Source organism: Gasterosteus aculeatus, chromosome 7, assembly GCF_964276395.1.
Source record: "Gasterosteus aculeatus chromosome 7, fGasAcu3.hap1.1, whole genome shotgun sequence".
Classification (NCBI taxonomy): Eukaryota; Metazoa; Chordata; class Actinopteri; order Perciformes; family Gasterosteidae; genus Gasterosteus; species Gasterosteus aculeatus.
This window is the reverse complement of record NC_135694.1, coordinates 18,727,644-18,752,021: the sequence shown is the minus strand read 5'-3', so window position 1 is coordinate 18,752,021 and position 24,378 is coordinate 18,727,644. Positions and strand designations below refer to the sequence as shown.

Here is a 24,378-nt window from a genome sequence, read left to right as displayed (position 1 = left end):
AGCCTCCACCTGTCACGTGTGTTTACGTGTCTGGGGTGCGTAGTGACGAGCGTGCGGTGGCCGAGAGGGGAAAACGATACATGCACAATACAACGATTGTGGGACGCTTTTGTTTGATGTTAATTATCTTAGGAGAACAACATTTATACTGAGATGTTGAATTAAAAAAATTTTTTAGACCAAATTCCTCGGGGTAGTGATCGATCATAAAGTAACATGGACAACATATTGACTATCTGAATGGTGAAAAGTCAATAGCAATACTGTGTAATAAATTTACTAAGCTAAGACCTTGCATATTATCTATCTCGGAGTCAGCCTATAAAACACTTATAAACTCTTACATACGTATAGCTTGTTTTTGTTACAAGACTATCATAAGGCTGTTTTTATGAGCACACAAACACATTGTTTGTCAGATCTCATGTCATAAAAGTTAACAACTTGATAAACTACAAAATTGTGCAAACAATGTTAAAAGCAAAGTCACTGCCAGACGCCGTACAAAGTGTTTCTTCTATACATGAGTCGTAAATATGGTTTGAGATGTTTTTAAGTTCCTCGTACAAAAAGCTACAAAAGGGATTAAAAGATGATTTCTATTGTAGTTCTAATTATGGAACAACGCTACAGCAAATGTAAGAATGTGTACGTTTTTTTTAAAGGACTGTTTATTAAGCTTTTTTGAGGGTTACAAGTGCAAAGGAAATGAGTTTTGATATGCATGTGGTTTATTTTTATTTTTTTTGTACTTTGTGACTTATTAGAATATATCAAGGATGTTTAAGCAGATCAGAATTGGCGGGGCGAGTCACATCCGGGCATTTGAACCGGACGTTTGTTCACAAGTCCACGAAAACAGAAGAACGCACACTGAGAAAGGGCCCTAGTAGTGTTTTGAATACGATTTTGGATTTCGGAGAGAATTCACCGGAAACGAATAGTTAGTTCTTCCCGTGAGTTTGGCGGGTCAAAAAAAAGAAGTAAACAACGGGAGGAACCTTGGTAACTGGAGATTTGCGTGCCTCTGGAGATGACGCGCGCAAACTCGCGCAGCTCACGCGCGCCGACTGTTCCCAACAACCCCGCGGGCACGTTACGTAAGCGCGCGGCCGCGGCCGGCATTTAAACAGCGAGGCAGCGAGGCTTCGCCTGGAAACTTTCTCCTCTGAAAAAGTCTGCGTGTCTCCATCCGGATCCTGCGCAGTTTAGGAAGCAGGCCATGTCCTCTTACGGCAGCAGCGTGCGCGTCGCGGAGGCGAGCAGGGTGGCAATTTTCGGGGGAACGCACGGGAACGAGATGTCCGGCGTGACGCTGGTTAACCTGTGGGTGAAGAACAGCGCCGAGATACAGAGGAAGCGAGTCGAGACCAAGCCGTTCATCACCAACCCGAAGGCCGTGGAGAAGTGCAGCCGATACGTGGACACCGACCTGAACCGAGCCTTCACCCCGGAGAACCTCAGGTACACACGGCGCACCGCGGGGAACGTCAGGTACCCACGGCTCATCCATGGCGCACCCCGGGGGGGGAGGGGGGCCTCAGGTACCCATGGCGCACCTCGGGGGACCTCGGGTACCCACGGTGCACCACGGGTCTGCTGTCATACGTGTTGAACGGGAACTTTCTCCTGGAGCGGATCCACAAAACACGTTTACGTTTCACGACTTGAATTTTACTGACAGGAGTATGAGATCAATTTGGTTAAGATACCTTTTTGCATGTGACATCTGGATGGTCCCGCGCGCGTTGTGGCTGCGAATGAAATGACTCAAATCGATCTAAATCAGCGGTGACCTTTTCTATGGAAATGTGTTGTGACTGCGCCATTACGCAACATAATTGACATGCCAAACCGTGTTTGTGTGTGTGTGCTTTTGTGTATGCGACCAGATCAACTATAGGGCGAACATAATATTATCTCCTGCTTAGAGGACGTCTGTGTGACACGGTGGGAGAATACAGAATACAGCACGGACGAACGATGCACTACGTTACAGCATTTACACCGTTTTCCTGATAGGAAATCCTACAGTATTGTGGTCACGTGGACATGCCCATCAAAATGATGTTATCTCAGGTTGTGCGTGTGTTTACCATTGGCCGTGCTCCCCCTCCCACCATTGCCAATAAGAGCAGAGCAGCGTGTGCCCCCTCCCTCCCTCCCTCCTCCCCCTCCTCCCTCCCGGGGACGCGAGCTGACCGTCAACCTGCAGGAGAAAACGTGAGCGCAACGTGACCGAGCTGCAGATGAATTAAGGAGATTTTCTTTTTATGCGTGTGCGTTGTTGCGGAAGATGAAGTCTTGCGAAAATGCTGCCTCACATCGCCAAGCCGCACGAATAGACCCAGCAGGAGGGGGGGGAGGGGGATTACATCATCGGGTCCCACTACTCACAAATCAACGTCCGGTCACAAGAACCCCAAGGTGACTGTGGTGCGCAGCCCTCGTCCCCAACATGACTTTATAAAATTCTGATTCATAATTTACCCCATAGTATATCTTAACTATCTCTGTAGTAGTATTTATTTTTTAATTGAAAATATGGTAAACCTTTGCATCACTGACTGGATTAACTGTCCGTCAATTTAAAATGATCTTTAGAGCTCTCCCAAACGCTGAACGACACATGTAAGAAGATTAAGCACATGGAAGCTCTTTCTGTCAGGCAGGAAGGAGGAGGACTCGGACGCAGAGGGTTCAGCTGATATTGCTTTTTTAATTAATAACAAGAAAAAACTGAAAATCTCTCTTAACGAGGAAACACAGGTCGCGATCAAAGTTCAAAAGGAAAAAACTCAAAATCTCTCTTAATGAGGAAAAAGGTTGAGATCAAAATTCAAAAGGCAAAAACTCAAAATCTCTCTTAAACGAGGAAATGTAACAGGGATCAAAAGGACGTGACAAACGTTATCGGACTTGACTTGACTCGTGACGTGAGGGCTGGTGTGCAGGGCAAAACAACAAGACACACTGGCACAGGACAAGGGGCGACGCAGACTATAAGTACCCATGAGGGAGTTGTGGGAACAGGTGGACACAATCAGGAATCAGGGGAGACAATCAGACTGGTGACACATGAGGAAGGGCAAGGGACCTGAAACGAGAGGGAGTTAGTTTCCAAAATAAAACAGGAAGTCAAAAAACAACTGGAGACAGGACAAAAACGCAACTTGACATACAGGTGTGACATTACCCCCCCCTCAAGGCCGAATACCAGGCGGCCTTGGAATGTCCGGGTGTGCTCTATAAAAATCTCGAATGAGATCCGGGTCCACTATGAAGCTAGACGAGACCCATTGTCGTTCCTCTGGGCCGTAGCCCTCCCAGTCCACGAGGAACTGCCTGCCCCGTCCCCGCTTACGTACCGCCAGCAGTTTCCTCACCGTGTAGACCGGCCCCCCCTCGACCATTCGAGGGGGTGGGGGTGGCTTGGGGTTTGGCACCATTGCGCTCTCCTTCGCTGGTTTGATTTTGCTGACATGAAAAGTTGGGTGTACCCTCAGGGACCGGGGCAGACGGAGGCGCACAGCTGCTGGATTGATAATCCTCGAGATGGGGAACGGGCCGACAAAGCGAGGGGCCAGCTTTCGTGATTCGACCTGCAAGGGTAGGTCCTTGGCTGAGAGCCATACTCGCTGGCCGGGCTGGTACACTGGGGCCGGTCTCCTCCTGCGGTCCGCTGCTTTCTTCACTCTGTCCCCTTGTCTGATCAGCGTCTGGCGTGCCGCTGCCCAGATGCGGCGGCAGCGGCGGACCAAAGCCTGGGCGGAGGGCACAGACACCTCTGGTTCGGACTCGGAAAACACAGGGGGTTGGTAACCAAAAACGCAATGGAAGGGAGACATGCCAGTGGCGGAGGTGGGAAGGGAGTTATGGGCGTACTCTACCCACGTCAGGTGTTCGCTCCATGACGCAGGGCTCTGGGCCACCAGGCACCGGAGGCTGGTTTCCAGTTGTTGATTGAGGCGCTCCGTCTGTCCGTTGGCCTCGGGATGGTACCCCGATGTGAGGCTAGCTGTGGCTCCGATGAGCTTACAGAACTCCTGCCAGAACCGCGAGACAAACTGGGGCCCCCTATCGGACACAATGTCTCTGGGGAACCCGTGGATCCTAAACACGTTGTTCATCAGGCAGATAGCGGTCTCTTTAGCGGTGGGCAGCTTGGGTAGGGCTAGGAAGTGTGCCATCTTTGAAAATCTATCCACCACGGTCAACACCGTGGTGTTCCCCTTGGAGGTCGGTAGCCCCGTGACAAAATCCATCGAGATCTCTGCCCACGGCCGGGACGGGATGGGCAGCGGCTGTAGCAAGCCTGCGCGGGCTCTGGAGGAGTTCTTGTTCCTGGCGCAGACGGAGCATGCCTCAACGTACTCCCTGACCTCCGGCTCCATGGACGGCCACCAGAACCTCTGCGTGATGGCGAACATGGTTCGACGTACGCCCGGATGGCAGGTGAGCAAAGACGAGTGAGCCCAGTGGATCACCTGTGGGCGCAGATTAATAGGGACAAACAGACGATTATCTGGGCACCCACGAGGTGGGGGGGTCTCACCGTTGGCCTGCTTCACCTTGGTCTCTATAGGCCAGGTAACCGCTCCAACCACACAGTGTAGTGGGAGGATGGGCTCAGGTTCCCTGGCCACGGGCTCCGGGCTGAAAAGACGGGATAAGGCGTCAGGCTTGGTATTTCTTGATCCCGGTCTGTAGGAAAGGGAAAAATCAAAACGGTTAAAAAACAAGGACCAGCGGGCTTGACGGGAATTCAAACGCTTGGCCTTCTTGATGTACTGCAGGTTCTTGTGGTCTGTCCAAACCAAAAAAGGGTGCTGTGCCCCCTCGAGCCAGTGCCGCCACTCCTCCAGCGCCGCCTTCACTGCCAGCAGCTCACGATCTCCCACGTCGTAGTTCCGCTCCGCTGCAGTCAGTCGTCGCGACAGGAAGGCACAAGGATGAAGCTTGTTGTCAGACTCTGCTCGCTGGGAGAGAATGGCCCCGATCCCATTATTGGAGGCGTCCACCTCCACCACAAACTGGCGAGCCGGATCAGGGAGCGTGAGGATGGGTGCTGTAGTGAAGCGCCGCTTAAGCTCCTGGAAGGCTGCGTCTGCCTCGGCGGACCAGTGAAACGCCACCTGCGGGGAGGTAAGAGCATGGAGCGGGGCTGCTGTCGCGCTGAAGCCTCTGATAAACCGCCTGTAAAAGTTAGCAAAACCGAGAAATTGCTGTACCTTCTTGCGGCTATCAGGAGTTGGCCACTCTACTACCGCGCTTACTTTAGCCGGATCCATCTGAACCCTCCCAGGGGCTACGATAAAGCCCAGGAAGGAGACAGTATCGGCATGAAATTCACTCTTTTCCGCCTTCACATATAACCCGTTGTCTAAGAGACGTTGCAGGACGAGTTCAACATGGTTCCTATGGGTGTTTAGGTCGGGGGAATAAATCAGAATGTCATCTAAATACACATACACAAACTGGTCTAAAAAGTCTCTTAACACATCGTTTATCATCGCTTGAAAAACTGCTGGGGCGTTTGTGAGACCAAAGGGCATGACCAGGTATTCATAATGTCCAGACGGCGTGTTGAATGCCGTTTTCCACTCATCCCCTTCCCTAATGCGAACCAGGTGATAGGCGTTGCGTAAGTCCAGTTTGGTAAAAATCTGCGCCTGTTGAAGCTGGTCGAATACTGAGGTCATGAGAGGTAGAGGGTATCTGTTCTTAACGGTTATGTCGTTAAGCGGGCTGTAGTCAATGCAGGGGCGAAGGGTTCCATCCTTCTTTCCCACAAAGAAAAAACCTGCCCCTGCTGGGGACGAGGAAGGTCGGATCAACCCCGCCCTCAGGGAGGATTCGATGTAGTCCTTCATGGCCTGCCTCTCGGGCCCGGAAACAGAGTAAAGACGGCCCTTCGGGATGGTGGAGCCGGGCAGAAGGTCAATGGCGCAGTCGAACGGGCGATGAGGTGGTAGAGCTGTGGCCTTGCTCTTACTAAAAACCTCAGCGAGGTGGTGGTAGCAGCTTGGAACTTGAGTCAGATTGGTGATCTCCGAGTCTGTGACAGGGTGAGTGACGACACGGTTTAGCGTGGGGTTCTTCCCTTGGGGGCATGATTCCCGACATTGGGTCCTACAACCCTCCCCCCATACCATAATGTCCCCGGTGCGCCAGTTTATGTGTGGGTTGTGATGAATTAACCATGGGAACCCGAGGATGAGATGGTGCAGAGGTGAGTGTATTAAATACAGCTGTATGCGCTCCCAGTGATTGGTGATGCGAAGCTCCACCGGTTCTGTAACATGGGTTATAGTGAACAATGCACTTCCATTAAGTGCGCTCGCTTTAACCGGTTTACTCAATGGGTCAACCCGAAGCCCCAGTCTTTGTGCTAACCCCCAGTCGATTAGGCTCTCATCTGCCCCTGAGTCAATCAATACCCCCAGCTCTAGGTTCTTATCCCGGTGCTTAATCCTCACTGTGGTCAATCGGCGTGGAGTAGGAGTTACTTCGGCGACTTGACTCACCGACTGGTTGGCCTTTACTGGACAGGCGGTGATGAGGTGGCCACGCTCGCCGCAGTAAAAGCATCTGCCCTCCTGGTAGCGTCGCTGTCGTTCCTCTTGAGAGAGCCGGGCCCTCCCCATCTGCATGGGCTCCTCCTCGCCTCCGGCACGGGTTCTTGAGAGTCGCTCAGGGGAGGTTTGACGCGATGCGGCGCCCCAGAGCGTCGGGGAAGAGCCAGGTGCAGCGGGTGTCCCTCTGGGCCCACGCTGCCGCCTCCGTTCCTGTAGGCGGTTGTCGGTGCGGATGGCGAGGGCGATGAGGGAATCGAGGTCCAGAGGCAGGTCCAATGGGACCAAGAGGTCCTGGATCTGGTCGGAGAGCCCTCTCAGAAAAACATCGTAGAGGGACGTGGTGTTCCACCCACTCTCCATCGCCAGGGTGCGAAAACGTATGGCGTATTCACAAACGGACTGTCCACCTTGCTTTATCTGACTGAGCTCACGAGCCCTTTCTCGGTCTGTTGCCACAGGGTCAAAAACAAGTCTGAGAGCGTCGGCAAACTTCTTTGGTGATGAGCAAACTGCCGAACTCCTAGCCCACTCAGCGGTGGCCCATGCCTTGGCCCTTCCCGTGAGATGGGACATCATGAAGGCAACCTTGGACCGTTCTGTGGGAAAGTGCATCGGAGAGTGCTCGAAGTGCATTTCACATTCAATGATGAAGGACCTACTTTGTCCGATGGTTCCGGAGTATCGTTCCGGAGGTGCCAGCCTCGTGCACGCATCTGCTGGTGTGGCTACGGGAGGGGGCTCAGACGGCGTGGGGGGTTGTTCGGGAGAAGCCGCGGGGTTCCTGGAGAGCAAGGTGAGAATTTGTTCTACCTGACTGTTTAGGAGTCCCACCTGCGTGGTCATGGCAGTCTTAAACCCCTCCTGGCTTTGAGCAAGTCCCCGAACCCCTCGATCGAGGTCAGCAACAAGGTCTTCATGCTGCGCCAGTCTTGATGCTTGAGCGCGCAGCGCCTCCGTCAGCTGGTCCTTCTCTGCCGAGTCCATTCTGGCCAGTGTGTACTGTCAGGCAGGAAGGAGGAGGACTCGGACGCAGAGGGTTCAGCTGATATTGCTTTTTTAATTAATAACAAGAAAAAACTGAAAATCTCTCTTAACGAGGAAACACAGGTCGCGATCAAAGTTCAAAAGGAAAAAACTCAAAATCTCTCTTAATGAGGAAAAAGGTTGAGATCAAAATTCAAAAGGCAAAAACTCAAAATCTCTCTTAAACGAGGAAATGTAACAGGGATCAAAAGGACGTGACAAACGTTATCGGACTTGACTTGACTCGTGACGTGAGGGCTGGTGTGCAGGGCAAAACAACAAGACACACTGGCACAGGACAAGGGGCGACGCAGACTATAAGTACCCATGAGGGAGTTGTGGGAACAGGTGGACACAATCAGGAATCAGGGGAGACAATCAGACTGGTGACACATGAGGAAGGGCAAGGGACCTGAAACGAGAGGGAGTTAGTTTCCAAAATAAAACAGGAAGTCAAAAAACAACTGGAGACAGGACAAAAACGCAACTTGACATACAGGTGTGACACTTTCTAAAAACAGCTCATGGTGTGCTTTTCTTCAACGTAAACAGACTGAATGCACCGTGTCCTCTCGGTCATAGCGCATGTTGTATTTGACACACTGTGGTTGCGGTGCCAAAGCGCTGGCAGTCCAGACAATGCCAGATGTTCTCTGAAAACGGTGGTCTAAAGAGCAGATGTGAGAGAGGCGAGACAATATGCGCAGCAGAGGTGCTGTTCTACAGTAGTTTGGAGAAGGTCCTGGACCAGGGTGTATTCTGAAACGTGTTGAAATAAAGAGCCAAGAGAGGGAGGGAAAGGGGGAAGCTTGCATTCTCTGCTCAGAGTGCGTAGAATGTCTGTTTGAAGGACAGGGGGGGGGGCAACTTGATCCGGGCTGACAAAACAAACCTTTCAGTGGTCCTCAAGAGCAGTGATGCAAGGACTGGAGAAAGTGGCTTGAATGACATAGCATCATAATGCTCACAAAAGGGTGGGTGGTTCCCTGCTGAATCCAGTTCATATAAACCAGCACATAAATGAATGGCAGACGGGATTTCATGCATTAAAGATTAGGTGGAATCATTCAGTCACCACCAGTGCATCAGTTTTGCTTTTATTTGCATTCATTAAAATGATCCACACCATACGCCTGACCCAGAAGTCGGTGTGATATACTTTCAGTAAAATGTACTCAGTAGGTATTTTTAGTGAAAGGGTTCCAGAACACGTAGGACAAGCATACAGCCATGTGTGAATAATTAACTCATTGTCCCCTTCTGGAGAATGGTCTGATAAGCTGTAATGTGAATTTCTGACGTGTGGGTGTGTGTGTGCGTGTGTGTCTGTGCCTTGCAGCGCCCCGGCAGGAGACGAGCTGCCCTACGAGGTGCAGCGAGCTCAGGAGATCAACAGGATATTTGGGCCCAAAGGAAGCCCGGAGGCCTATGATGTCGTCTTTGACCTCCACAACACCACGTCCAACATGGGCTGCACCCTGATCCTGGAGAGCTCCAAAGACCACTTCAACCTGCAGATGATGAACTACATCAAGGTGACAACCTTAGAATTATTCTTTTTCAATCAGTCAGTCAATGTTCTACTGAACGGTTTCTCTGGAGAGGTCCAGTATATGCGGACAACCTGTCTTTTCCTTCACGTCTTAAACAAACTCATTAAAAGCATCAACCGCCTGAACACACAGGCATGTGTTCTTCTTACCTCTCGAGCCTCAGAGGACCCATTATTTGCATTATTCCTTTGTTTCATACAGTATATGTAGAAAAATAAGTACGGCCCATGAAGAATGTCAATCTGCCCACATTAGTCCACATTACATTTGTTTTACACTTGTTAGAACACCGGAGTCTGAGTGACAGTCATTTAACCTGTTAAATTAGGATAAATTTCCGTTTCTGGCTATATTGACGATATTATCTGTAAGCAGCTCTGGATCTCGCTCCTCAGCACAGAAAAACAAAGGCCCGCAGAGCAGAGACCCCCGGAGAGGAGGAGAGCAGCCAAAGGCAACACGCACTCTGTGACTGTCAGCAATAGAGGTTATGAGAAATACGTTTTGTTGACTCCCGCTCATTCAAAGACCTGAGGCCAAGCAAGTGAGAGCAAACCATCTGCTCATATAATATTTTTGAATTTTACTTCAGTCAAATGACGCTGTTAATTATAATGACAATACTCCCAAATCAGTCTCTGCCATCAACACTTAATTGTACTTTTACTTTAACACATATTTGTGCGCGTGGGTGCTGGTGTTGGTTGTTGTGCATGTTATGTCTGCTCCAACGTGAGCTCGTGCAGAATAAACTTGCTGTGGAGGAAGAGGCCTTGTAGCTCCCGTTGGTTTGTGCTTCGGACAGGTTTCTGACGTGTATCCCTCCATGCGACTCTGTGTTTCTTTTCAAATTTCTTTTTAAATATCTGCTGCTGAGATCTCGCTTCTGTTGGCTTCGTGTTGCAGAAAGCCATCGCTCCAGCCAGTTGTCTCGTTCTGCTGAATGAACATCCTCTTTTGAAATATTCCACTTCGCGCTCCGTCGCCAAGCACCCCGTCGGTGAGTCTCTCGAGCCCGGGCCCCGGCGGCTTCTGGGGGCAACGGACGGAAGATGCGGCCCCCAAAAGACGTCCACCTTAACGCACGCCTACAACAACAACAACCCGTCTCTTCTGATTTTTTGACTGCAGGTTTGGAAGTGGGTCCTCAGCCTCAAGGGGTCCTGAGGAGCAACATCTTTGAAGCCATGAGGGTGATCCTGAAACACGCGCTGGACTTCATTGAACTGTTTAATGAAGGTATTTTTTCAGCTGTGACGTAGCAGATGAGGCTCGTGTGCGGGAAAAGTGTCTCTCTGGATTTGGGGGAGGACTAAAATGGTTCATGTTTGTCATGCGATGTTGGTGACGACAAAGTGCCCACGGGTGCCTTGTCTTATTCGTCCAGATGCACCTGCTCTCAGATCTGTACAATGTATCCCCGGCTCATCGCCCCTTCTCTACCCCCCCGGGGTTTGCTAGGTCTAGGTTCTCCTCTTCCCGTAAACAAGGCAAGCCGTGCCCGGCCCGGCCTGGCATGGCATGGCCCGGCCTGGCATGGCATGTCCTCGCGGGTTGAATGGCCTGTTTGTTGTCAGGATCCGGCTGCCAGTGGTGTGGTGATGAATCAGTGTCCCTGGAGGAACTGCTCGTTGCTCCTTGACAGAGCGAACGGGTCTTACAGCTGAAAACAACTTCCTCTGAGAAAAAAAAAAGTGTTTTCTGTGTGTGGGTGGTGTGCTGCCAAATGCATATTAAGGCGGATAAGTGTTTAATTACTGTCTAATCCGGGCCAAATTAAAGAAAATCCCAGTGCACATCCTGTTCAGTTCCAGAGAGTGAATGAGGCCCCTCTGGCTGCGCGTGGCCCCTTCCAGCTTCTTGCTTCAACACCCCTTAGCAGAGGGCTGTAAAGTTTCCGAGACTCGAGGGATCCACAGGAACTTGAGACTGGACTTGCAAAGAACGACTGGCGGCCATCTCTTGATTTGAGACCGAAGTGGATTCTAAACTGTGGCTGGAGATCCCGTGTTCATCATACGGCGTTATTAGTAAATAGGTAAAAAGGTTGTTAATATCACTTGCCTAATAATCTAGCAACATTTTCCCATTACCCTGAGTAACTTTAGTGCTACTTCCATTTGGGGAAGGAAAAAATAAAGTTAACTTCAAAGGAAAGCTTTTCATCTTTTTTAAATGATAGTAGACCAACAACTAATCAAAGCTAAGACTGTGTGCTAATAGTGAAGGAGTGATCAATGTATGATAGAACCCTAATGACAACCTTAATAAACTTGATGTATATCAGAAATCAACTAAACGGACACTTTGAAATAAGAGAGTAACAACCTCATACCTGATTTGATTAGTTTAGAATATTTGCAGGATCTGAGTCAGCATTTTTTTCCTTCCGTACACTTAGTTTTGATCTCAGTTATGAAGCAGACGCAACGAATTCCTTTCTGTTTTTGTTTTTGGCGTGTACAGTTTGTTTTTTTTAACGTCACATCTCAGTGCCTGACAAAGAAAATACATTTATTAGGATACAACTTAAATAAGTTGTTCGTTTTTAAATTAATTGGTAATCCCACTGTGCCGTCAAAAAGCACACTGGGTTCCACATAAAGAGGCTGTAGGAAGCCCGTCCTTAGTTTATCGTTATCTCAGAGCTCCCATGGTACGCCTTGTATGTGTTACGGCCTCTCTTCTTTCGGTTCCATATCCTTATTATTTCTCGCAGGAATCCTGTTTACAGAAATCCCATCTTTCTTGCAGGAAAATACACAGTATTGGTAGTCCAATGATTTTATGGGTAGATGATTTTGCAGGATGCTTACCATGTTGGCCGTGTGGTCTTTGTCGGCGCGTTGTTCAGGCATGGAGTTCCCTACCTGCACAGTGGAGGTTTTCCGTGTCTTGGACAGGATCGACTACCCCCGAGATGCCAACGGAAACATCATTGCCATGGTGCATCCCAATCTGCAGGTAAAACTAGGCCGCCTGTGTATTCGACCTTTTGAACCTGTGATTATGAGCTGTTACGAAAGAGGAAATGAGACCGCTTTGCTCAATGTGTAATTGTATTCTGTCAGATTGAGGGACACACTCAAGTTACTCTCCTTCGGCCTGCCGCTTGTTGTTTCAGGACTGTGACTGGGAGCCGCTGAACCCCGGTGACCCTATGTTCCAATCGTTTGATGGGAAGACCATCCGCTACCAAGGACTGGGCACCGTCTACCCCACTTTCATCAATGAGGCGGCCTATTATGAAAAACAACAGGCCTTTGTAACCACCAGACGAGAAGCCTTGGTGGCGAGCGCCATCAGAAAAGTATAAAAACTGGTTGCCGTTAGCCGCAGCAACAACCTGTGTGTAGATTTTGCACTTTGTTCTGTTAGCAAATGACAGACTTTCCCCTCTCGCAATGACTAGATTTTCTCTTTTTTACACACTGATTTAGTTTGCCAAACATTGACTTTCAAAGAATCTATTAACTATGCAAAAATGTGTGTGCAAGGTTTTCAAAGAGTCACTGTGAAAGTATAATGCTGTGGTAGCTATTTATGATACCGTTATTTAAGTACACATATATATGGATTTACATTAAATCAAGTTTTTTTTGTATAATATTAAAGTCCAGGCCTAATCATTGGTGGCTTATAAATCACTAACTATCTCTCTAAGTTTCTTACGACTCCCTAGGCTACATTTGACCCAAAACTGTAGTTGTGAGTCCTCTTACACACACACATGAATATCAATATATATATAAAGATGTGTGTGTATGTACGTGTTTGTGTGTGTAACGTCTTGGTGAGGGTTTGTGGCCTTTGATACTGCCTACCTGTAACTCCAGTGGTTGCATCTGTGGTGCTGTCCTATCCTTTGCCTTAATAGAGATTTCAGACAACAACAACAACAAAAGACTTTCACAACCGATTTGCATTGGAATTTTTAGATTATACGTGTCAGGTGACAAGATACTATTTTGATAAGAAATTGCGTACATGCTGTTCACTTAAACAACTGGGATGCAGTAAACCGTGTTTTATAATAATATACCTGTATATTTTGATATAATTGTCCTTTTATGTTTGTTTTAAAGTGATATACATAGTACCTTGATCTTTGAAAACATATGTGCTTTTTAAATGTTTTCCGTCTTTTTATTGTGTCCAAGTGTATCAATGTGGTCTCACAGAAACTTGTGTTTCAATTAGCAATATTTTGGTTGTAACATTCATATTAGTAACGTCTGCTGTCCTTGACGTCCTGTGGAAATGATCCAATCAATAAATGTAGTGCTGCGCCACACTGTGCTGTTTGGTTCGATGAGGCACCCTTCATGTAGTGTTGCACTTGGACCACTAGGGGGCGTCACGCACCCACTGATGGAAGGTTGTACCAGATGAGCCAGTTGCACACTTACACTAAATACCACGTGACGTGACTGGTATTTCAGTTTCATGACCCCAGGTTGTTCCTGACCTTTCCCATCTATGCATTGGATGCAACCCAATTGGAGATCTCAGGGCAATGGTTCCTCCTGGCTTCTATACTGAGCGCCCATCCCCGTGTCCATAGTGGTGGCGTTTTCTGTTTTACTGGAAGCCTTGGCTGCTCGCCAAGGTGGCATCTGTTTGCAGCTGCATTTATCCTGCTGTAGGTGACTGGGGTTTTCTGGATATTAGAAATCACTGTGATCAAAAGTCTCCAAGCTTAGGTAAAATAAATGTCTCCTTTGCTTGATTTAACAATGCCTAAGTGGTAAATGTAAAGTGTTTGCCTGATGGGCCACACAAATTGAATGCGGTTTGACAAAGAGCATTCTGCAGAGATAAAATAGCAAGTCAGCCAAAACAATCCAAATAACAATGGCAGGTGTGTATCTGATGTGCATGCACAAATGCGTGGGAAAATGCAGTGTTGTCATGGATGCCGGGTAGCACGCTAGACACCACCCTTGGCTTCCTTCCCTGTCACGGAACAGTCCTGTTGTGCAATAATGCAAGGTAGTAAATCACAACTATTGTCAGCGGGAAATGCCTATGTCCGTGTTGTCAAGACAACGCGTGAGACGAGAGAGCAACTGAGTCAACACAAAACAGGAGGGTCCACATTCCAGTTTTCCTCAATGCAAGTGATACCACTCAGCCCGTAAATCCTGGATTTCTTGATAGTGCTTTTAATGAGCAATAACAATCGAATGTGTTTATCGGGCACGTGCACAGATTTTGGGGGGCAGGTGCTCAAACCAAAATAAAAGGGCACCGATTACCTAAATTACTTATGAAATCAAAAATAATATTAATAATTAATCTAATAGACTAATTAAAAACACAGTATGATATTTTCAACTTCTATATTTATTTTTGTTAAAACTAACTCAATTTATCTAATTGGTTAAATAAATGAATACCAGGCAAAAACGGACTAAACAAGGTCATATTGTACTAAGCAAGAGTATCGTTACTTACTGTTTCTGACGTTGTTGAAGCATAAGCAGCATTACACTAATAATATACCACAATATACCTCACCACCAGACTGTCATGTAGCTCTTAAGACCTTTCATTTCAATAATTCAATTAAATTAAACAAAACTAGTGGACTACTGAACTTGTCTAATTTGTAAAATGAATGAAAATTCTCTGCCTGTCTGTATCTCTCTCCTTCTCTCTCTTCATTGAACATGACACACGTCAGTAAACAGCTGGACAAGCCTTTGAAATCACGGATTTTCGACTTTTTTGTTTATTTTCTAGGAAACGGACCAGTTTATTGGTAGCGGCAATTAATGTGGTTAATTTATAACCAAACAACGTCATTACCTGTTTGTCTGATGCTGCAGCCGTTTGGTGCTCAGCACTGCACTAAGCGGAGGAGGAGGGAGGGGCGTCCCGACATGCTCACAAGAACTCGAATAAATGCCCCATCAGATATCAAAACACATTTTGGGGGAATCGACGACAGAGAGAGTAGTTTTTAATAGTAGCTTTTTAATTCTTAAATATTGAAAAAAAGTGTGCTCCAGCAGAAGGGGCACTTTTCTCACCCAGGGCAAAAGGGCAGGTGCTTGGGCACCACTAGGGGTCTATCTGTGCACGTGCCTGGTGTTTATATCATGCATATGTTCAGGTGTCTTTGTATGAGTACCTTAAATTACTTTTCTTTGACAAAAAGGCGAAGCCAGCAGATCTGTGGAGACGCACACCATCAATTTCAGTTAATATGCCCCCCTATTCCCTTATATATATATATATATATATATATATATATATATATATATATATATATATATTTTGTCAAATGAATTTGAACAACTCTTCCGCCTCAGCAACGCTCGTTGCATTCAATAACTATCGGAATTATTTTGGTACTGCTGCGCATTATAGGTAATGTCTCGCGGTAGCCTGCTCAAGTGCTAGCAGATGTGTTATCTGGAGATAGAGGCAGTGTAATCGTTTGATCATCGACACTTGTCGATCATACATCTTACTATCATACAGCAGGCAAATTATGAGCCATTTATATTCTACAGAGCATCGCTGCGTGGTTGAAATGTTGAAAAAGTTAAAGGAACAAGGTCTGGGTATTTTGCCAAAGAAAGTCAAACGCATCTGCTTTAAAAAGTCCGACATCGATTGCTGACTAGTGAGTTGATATAATTTACTGTCACACAACTATGGTGCTGCTCATTTTTTACGAGTAGCACCTGAAGGCAGCACGTCTAAATCCAGGAAGTCTCGAAACTTTTCAGCGTAGTGACAAACTTGTTCTGCGCATCACTGTCCGCGCGCACAGTGCGCGCGCTGCTCCTACGTGTGGCAGGTTGACGATGGTCAGAAAACGGTCGAGTTAAAAAAAAAACAATCTTAGAAGACGAAGGCGGCGAAATGCGAAGGACACGCCGCTAATTGTCGCTGAAGAGGTGGGTGCGCAGAACATTTAACTCCCAACGTTTGTCTCTTGACTGTCGCGAGCCCCGGGCTGACAAGACGCCCGGTTTGAAAAAACGATATGTGGGAACAAGACGAATTTGCAAAGCACTGGAGGAACGAATTCCCCGATGGGAAAGTACCTCACATGGCGTTTGAGTCCGTGGAGGACATCGAGTCGGAGCTGGAGGCGAGCAAGGCCAACCTGAAGAGGCTCCAGAAGGCGCTGGCGGAGGAGAAATTCAAGGTGATCTACCTGCAGACCACCATGGCTCAGCGGAAGACGAGGTTCCGCGGGAAAGATGAGAACGCCAACGTGGACAAGAGCGGGGAGACCAGGGGACCGCGGCGGCGGGTGGACGAGGTCGACGGGCAGTGGACCGCGGCGTGCGACTCCGGGTGCGCGAGGCTCAACGCGGGGGGCGTCATGAGCTCCTTCGGGCGCGAGCGGGGCAGGTTCAGCGGCAAGACGGGGAAGCCCGTCCCCATCCCGGTGCCCCCGCCGAAACCCAGCTTCCAGAAGAAGGACCCGGCGCCGGCCGGCGGCGAGGCGGGCAGCGACCGAGAGTACGAAGACGCGGAGCTGAACGAGAACTTCGTCCGGAGTAACTTGTTGGCGCCGAAGGTCGTCTGCGGCGACAACCAGAGGACGCCCGCCGGCTACCGGGAAAACCGGTGGCCTTTCCGCCTCAGCAGGGACTTGGACTCCGGCGACGAAGGCAGGGTGTCCCCGTCCTGCCTGCGCGTTCCCGGGAGCAGCACCCCCGACAGGAGGAGCGACGGGTACCTGAGCTCCGACCATGACGACGACTCGTCTGCAGGTATTCTAATGGAAATTAGGAAGTGTGTGTCTATCATATATATACAAAGCAATGCTCCAGTGGAGCCGATTGCATTGTGGGCCTGACTGGATGTTGAGTGACATCGGGCAAGTAAAGCATCTTTACAGATGGCTGTGACTTCCATCACCTCAATGTGCTCAGGCTGAGCAGCTGCTCGCAGTTTCAGCACGAACCTCACTCATTTATTCATTCTTGCCGTGTCTTGCCGGCCCCTTTTGACATTAGAGGGCCAAAGAGAGTTTGGCTCTGGACCAGAAGACCAAATGCGGTAAGTGGTGTTGAATGTGTCAGGCCTGACTAGAGGTCGATAGTACCTATAACCATTAGGCCCGCTGCAACAAACCACCGTATTTCCTGTTCAAACCTTCCTGCTCATGTTCCAGCATCACTGTTATTTTTGATTATGTAGCGTTCACCTCTAACTGTGGTTTTGGTAAAGAATTATAGCATTTATACACTGATAATTTTATAGTTAACAATACACTAAACCATCAACAAGGTAGAACATGACAGTCTTGTCCTAGTATTCTGTCATCACGCTGCTTCATTTTTTTTGCATTTGTAAAAGGACATTTATATGTCATTTCTGTTCATGCAGCATTGACATGAGAGCTAATGAACACAACGCAAAGTCTGGTGATCTGACACAAGTAAAAATCGAAATAGTCAATGGATCTCAATTTAGCAAATTGAGTTTGACTTTATTGGGTAAGATGATCTCAACGCATCTCATCAGGAATACTCTGTTGATTCACACAGACTTCCTCAAAGTGTGGCAACATCCATGGAAATTGTCTGAACAGCATTAGTCAAGATTCAATGAGTAAGAGCATGAGAATAGATTTTCAAAGGCTATTGGAGCTGACAAAACATTTTGTGACACATTCTTCTTCCCAGTCTGTTAGGCCCTTGTTTTTTGAGGATAATAGGCTTGTGAGGCTCAGTAGTAATTGTCAGCTAATTGCTTTCCTTTTTGTTGTGGTTCTGTTTATTGGTATTCAATAATAACTAAAGGGATTTGCTGCACATTAGCTGTCAAAATGATAAAAAAAGGATTTGAGGAAATTGTCTGGGTTCAGTGTTTGAAGCAAGAAGTCCAAAATGTAGAAGTGGTTTTAGATAGACCTTCGTGCCCAGTGAGCAGCAACCAGACACCAGTGCAGGATTGAAGCTCAAGCTCTGTCTTTGTATACAATTGAATGAAGAAGGCTCTTCGTTTGATTCGATTTTTAAACCAGGTTAAGCAAAAACGGCATGCGTCATATTTGAGGGGGCCGCCACTTTTATGGAAATGTCCGACGTCACAGAGGAGCAGACACGATTGTGTGGGGAAATGGCTCTTTAGTAAAGTCACTGGAGGGGGAGATCAGTGTGGGGGGGCCTTGTTTGTCTCCGAAGCCGGCTGCTCGTCTCAAATCCACAATTGGAGAAACACAAGCAGCGTCGCTTTCTAATTAAGACGCACCGTTTGTCCAGTGAGGGAGGATATAAGGGATACGTATTAGGGGAAATATTTTCCCTTAAAGCTGTGGGTCACTAAAGCGAATCACTTACTGTTCCATTTATTCAATCTTTATTCTCCAGCAGGATACGGATGTTTTGCTCTGGCGAATGGGGAAATAATCAGTGCACAGACTGTAAACAATGAAGGGCGTGTAGTCCTGCGGGAAGTACTCAAAACCTTTTTTTGGGGGGGGGGCTCTGCACTCGGCTGTGAGGTCAACGCTTTTTAACAGCGGTGACAGCAGTTGTCCGGCGCCCGGTCGCTTGGCATCATGGGATGCTCGTCCCAGCAGGGCGCTTGTGCCACGACTCTTGCTCACGCTGATGCCTTTGTGCGTTCCCTGGGAAGGGGTCAGTCATCAGCTCGTGTGCGTCTGAAGCTGCATGTCTGGCTTCTCTGTGAGCCGTGATTCAACCTGTGATTCACGCCGGCTGTCGGTCGAAGCCCGGAGCCGTCCATTGTTATTTTAAGACCTGAGCTCAGTGGAGTTTGATGGATTTGGTGGTGCACAAATCGCTTTTTGTGCAAGCAAGCACAGGGAGCCTGTGTAATACCTTGTTTACTTTTTGACCGACATACTTCTTACTTGCAGTTACAGCTGATGAATTGGATGTGACAGTTTAAGGGGAGTTTGTTGGGTCAGTTGATTGAGTTTGATGTGTTTTTTGTCAGCTGAGGGCCCCGGTTGCTGTTTCTGTTAACACACTTAAATCACAGGCCTGCCTTGAATTCGAAATTCAATGTTAAAGTATTTAAACATACATTTCTTTCCAGCTGACCTAAAGGTCTGTTGTAATTATTTGAAAAAACTAACTTAAAGGCGACGTGAGAAGGGACAATACCCAAACAGTGACTCCACTAGAGCACATTCAGTGATAACAAGCATTTTGTCTCATGCTCTTTTTGAAAATGAAACTCTTAAGTTGAAGTTCCTAGCAGAACATACAATTATTTTGCATCACGTTTAATACCGGCACGGCTTCGCAGAGGATTGCAGTCATGATTTTCCAGTTGCTTTCAAATAAAATCCCTGCCTGCTTTTCAGAGATTATTCTACTGGATTAGGTGTTTTTTTGGCAGGTTTTTGGCACAATGAGCAGCTTCTGTAATAAGATGAATAAAAGAAGGCTGATGTTGTCATCCTGCACATAGGTTTAGTTCTCATTGCTCGTTTCTTTTTTCTTGAGGCAACTGAATAGTGGACAAACCTGTTCTCCACACTGATTTGCTGAATACGACACATATTTCACATCGTCCCTCAGATAAGCATGTCTTGTCCAGACCCGTTCTAAATAGCATGCACTGATTGGGGGAATTGTGGGCCCGTCGTAACGTTTCCATTGTAACACTCTGTAGCTTGAGTGGCAGCTCTGAATATTCAGTTGAGTTGCTTGTCAAATAGACCCGCAGGCCTTATCCCGTACACGCACTTCGAGGCTTATTGGACAGTCTGACGGCTGAAGGTACGGCGGTTTACTGCGAGGTGAAGGCTTCACACTCTGCCAGACGATCCTCCAAGAATTTAGGCTAAAAGAAAAGCAGCAATCAGCGTTACCCTCCCAAAAGATATTTCCCAGGCAATACTGCTGCTCGGATATGTGTGCTCCCGATAGTAGCTCGCTAAGGTAAACACAGGGTGCATAACATTTCTAATACCATAAGCTTAGGCTCCTTAAACCTTTTTACTAGATATGACATTTTCCAGACTACATGAACCAATAGAGCGAAGATAGAAAGTATCTTTCCAAAATGAATGCAGTAAAATAATCCACGCTTTACATCATAACTAAAATACTATTTATGGTCTTACTTGTTACCGTGGTGACGAGTGTGTCGTTGTGGTTGTGCGGGCGTGCAGACAGGATGTCTCTGTGATGGAGTAGGTGGTGTGAGTTTTGCAGCATCACTGCTCGTTTTCTAAGATGGATGCGGGAGTTGACCTTGGTTCTATGTCGTCGCTGAGAAATGCAAGGGTAGACCTTTGATATTGCCTTGTGCGCTCATATCTATATTTATACCCCGCACACCACGCGCAAAAACACATTCAGGCGTACAAAAATCAAGCTCTAGATCGGCGCATCATCATCGGCGTTTGTGTGTGATTGCTTTTGTTAGTAATTCACTTAACAGAACCTCTGTGTAATCTCGACCTCAAATAACACTCAGTGTAGATTCTGTTACCCGGCGTGTCATCCTGTGAGTCTGCAGAAGTCAGCAGCTCCAATCCTTAACTGATGAGACAGTGATGAGCACACACACACACACACACACACGCACACCCCTTCCCAGAATCAACAGAGGCGTGGACCTCCCTCAATTTACAAAAAAGCCTCCCCCTCCCAGTGTTGCTGCTCTGAGCTCCTATTTCCCTCTATCTTTCGTCCACCCCCTCCTGCCCTGAGTGCGTCTCCCTCGCCGCGAACAGAAACCAGACAAATTAACTGACACGCCCATATCTCACTTTGTGCGTTTCCCTCAGATTGAGGCTTGGCGCTGGGGTTTTACATCCTGGGGAATACAGGAAAACACAAACTCATTCTCAACCTCTGAGCCCCCCAGTCGAACAGTCGCTCGAGATTTTAATGTTGACCTTTTGATCTTAGTTTCTCTCAGTCAGAAATCGGCGGAAACCCCAGCCTGACCGCAATGGGGGGGAGGTGGGGGGCTGTAGAAGCATGTGTCTGTGTGTTCTGCCAGTGGGTGTGCACGGCCACAAGTATCAGTTCATTACTCCCAAATGATTTATTCAGCTACTCTCACTTTGACTGGAGCGGAAAGCGGAGGGGTCTAGCATGCAACCGTTTGATCAGGATCCTCCCTGGATTTTTGCATGTTCAATGAAGCTCAAAAGTGTTCAATTTAGGGCTGTGCGGTCAAAAGTCCATATCACGTTATTTAGAAAGATTCTGAGCGAATCCCGGTATGTGACGGTGTTGCTTTTCCAGTAAACACATTAATCTATTGACCCCGAAAAGGACCGCCGGCTCCCCGAACAGCTGTTCGCTGCTAGCTGGCCAACTTGCTAGTAACTGGCCGACGAGTTAGCGCGTTAGCTCGTTGTGGCTGCTAGTGTTGCCACCAGAGGCCCAATCGTTTTCTGATCCAACGTAACTTATGTCGGATTTTCCAAAACCAAAAACCCTCCAAACAGACACAGCTCCTCTCTTGGGCACAAGTTCTGTTGGTGCATCTCTGTTCCTCCTGTATCGCTCTTTTCCGTGTTTTCATGTAGCAACAGAGTTACCTCTTGTTGTGAGCTGTACCCAGCATGCACTTTGGCGGGGTCATTTTATTTATAAATGTACAATTCTTAGTGTTACAAATTGTTTATGTGTTACAAGCTGTTGTGTCGTGGTGTTTTACCCTGTTAAAGAGTGGTTGTTGTGGGTTATTCATTATAAAGTTATAACTATGACTCATTCTCACACACGTAAGACTAGTTGCTCCAACCGCTGCGCGCTCTGTGATGACGTGTAAAAATGCATTCTGCCGCCTGCCGAAGAGCGACGTCCGTTCTTATGGCGAAATTCATACCGTACGGAAATCTTATACCGTTTGAACCGGTATACCGCCCAGCCCTAGTTCAATATTTAATCATTTCTTCATTTATTCCCAAAATGATTCTTTCATATTGTTCAAATAACTATTTATTGGATAAAAAATGAAAATTATCTTTTGTTAGACTGAACACTTTGGTGCTCCAAAGCCTTTGTCCCTCCTTTGCTTCTGTGTCATTCTTGGGAAAGTTGTCTTTGTTATCAGCTACACACCAATGAATCAAAGTGGTTTTGAAACACCTTTACCGGCACTCTCAGTTCTCTGTCTCTGTGTGCTCCGGTTTATGCCTTGAGGACTTCCTTTTGCTGCACTCAGCACATTCACTTCCACCCATAGCCAAACAAATACAAAACAAATACACAGGAAGCTGTATTGAAAGACTTGAGACAATGAATTGTATAATAGAAACCCCGTGGTGCGGGTAGTTCTCCTGCACAGAAGGACATTCTAATGGTTTATTATGCACTTGGACAAGCAGGGTGGTCAAGTTACCAGTTATGTGACGAAGTCAATATCCGGATGGCAGAAAGGAGCGAGTTTGAGGTCACAGGCTCCCCAAACGAGGGTATCCTGTGTCATTGTGTGTGTGTGTGATCCTTGGTGGGGAAACACTAGCTTCACTGAGCCTGCAGGCCCGGGGGCCCTGGGGTAAAAGTATAGGCAAGGCATTATGCCAGGAGGGAGATCACTGCAGTAGAAAGACCTCTTCCCTTCAAGCGGTTTGGACATTTTCGATCACGTAGGACCACATGTTGCTTAATTTGTCTCGCCACACAAACCGCTCATCACCCGAGCCCCGTCCCTTTCTGACTGACATGCCGCGCTTCACACTCCACATGCACATACACTTGTCACATACACTCAACACACCGTTGTGTAGAGTATGGTTATCCGATCGCCTGTGCACATTATTTTTAACTTTTTAGTTTCAATTTTATTTTTGTATCTTTATTTTTATTCTATATCCCCCTAGCCTATAGCCTTCTATTTTATACAGTGGATTTGGCCATGGTCTCACAATGTTATGGACCAACCGCCATGTCAAATTCCTTGTATATTTTGGCAATGGATGTTCATGATTCCTACAGCTGTCACCTGTGGGTTTTCTCCAGCGCTCGCTCGCGGCGGAGCAGGTGACGCGGTGTGTCGACTTTCACCCTGCAGGTGGCAAGAAATAGTTGTTGACTGAATCCATACATGTATCAAGAAAGGGATGTGGTTGAAAGGTTGAAAGGAAGTGCTGCTTTATTCCTCTTGTCATGGGGTGAGCGTCATTCCTATGTGTACATTTGTGCGTCCTGATGATACTTCAGGAGAGCCGGTCACATGAGCACCAACACCATTGTTCAGATTGCAGAAAACTGAGAGGAGCGCAAAGGTGTGGGGAATAATGGAAACAGCGCCATCATGTGGACATGTGTAACAATGACCGTTTCACTGTGGTGTGTTCCCTTCTCTTTGTACAGTTTTCATTGAAGGATTTTATGATAAGTACGCCTAAAAATTCTATGCAGTACATTCTCTTTTCCATATGTGACTATTGTCACACACGTGTTAACACCGGATTGGTAATTTCACTGAGCTCACGCTACCGTAACCCATACGGCCCGACCCACAATCTCTGCTGTCACACATGTAGTAAGGGAAGGAGTTGAAGTTTAAAATGTTCTGCCGGTTACGTTCAGTGAGTCAAATGCTTGCTTACTGTAGCGCATCATCATGTCATCTGCATCACGCACACTGAACATATTGTCGTGTCTCATACGGCCGGTGTTGACAGGAACTGAACACTAGAGTTCAGTATGTCTTTGTTCAGTTATCGGTACCTTTACCTCCCTCGTCCACTTCATAAATGGTGTGTGTGTGTGTGTGTGTGTGTGTGTGTGTGTGTGTGTGTGTGTGTGTGTGTGTGTGTGTGTGTGTGTGTGTGTGTGTGTGTGTGTGTGTGTGTGTGTGTGTGTGTGTGTGTGTGTGTGTGTGGCCACGGTCAGAAGTCACACGTGTGTTCATTCGCACGCACACACACACAGACAGACAAAGACGGAGAGCTCTGTTTTTGTTGCTCATCTCGTTGATAGCTCGTTTTCAAAATGCCAGACAAGCTTCCTGTGCAAGTGTGTGACGCTCGGCTGTGCTACAAACAAAGACGATCAGCAAACAGTATAGATAACACATGAGAGGTTTGACAGTGTGTGTGTGTGTGTGTGTGAACGGCAAGTCCTCTTTATCTGGTGTCTGTCCAATCACAGCATGATTCAGATGATTTCCATGTTGACCTCAATAGATCAAAGTGAATTCAGCTGGCAAGGAATGAACACACACACACTCTCCTCCACTGAGGAGTCCCTTCTCTCTTTGTCCCTTCTTCAGTCTTTCTGTTGGACACAAGATCGTATTCAAGG

General features: G+C 47.4%; 2 protein-coding genes across 3 annotated transcripts in view; both read left to right on the top strand.

Annotated features, from left to right (window-relative positions):
• Positions 1–723: 723 nt before the first annotated feature.
• Positions 724–13,448, top strand: aspa (aspartoacylase). The gene is made up of 6 exons (XM_040180005.2): positions 724–1,464; positions 8,941–9,136; positions 10,061–10,154; positions 10,286–10,393; positions 12,009–12,118; positions 12,279–13,448. The coding sequence occupies exons 1-6, from the start codon at positions 1,223–1,225 to the stop codon at positions 12,468–12,470; spliced, it is 942 nt and encodes a 313-aa protein (XP_040035939.2). The 5' UTR covers positions 724–1,222; the 3' UTR covers positions 12,471–13,448.
• A 2,403-nt stretch (positions 13,449–15,851) lies between these two features.
• The window catches only part of abr (ABR activator of RhoGEF and GTPase), a 105,952-nt gene continuing 97,425 nt past the window's right edge, over positions 15,852–24,378 (top strand). Inside the window, exon 1 of one of the 2 annotated variants that reach the window (XM_040182171.2) lies at positions 15,852–16,893. In XM_040182171.2, the coding sequence (XP_040038105.2) occupies positions 16,155–16,893 (739 nt within the window). In that variant the 5' untranslated portion in view covers positions 15,852–16,154. The remainder of the gene's footprint in view (positions 16,894–24,378) is intronic. The other variant, XM_078106210.1, reaches the window with a different exon arrangement.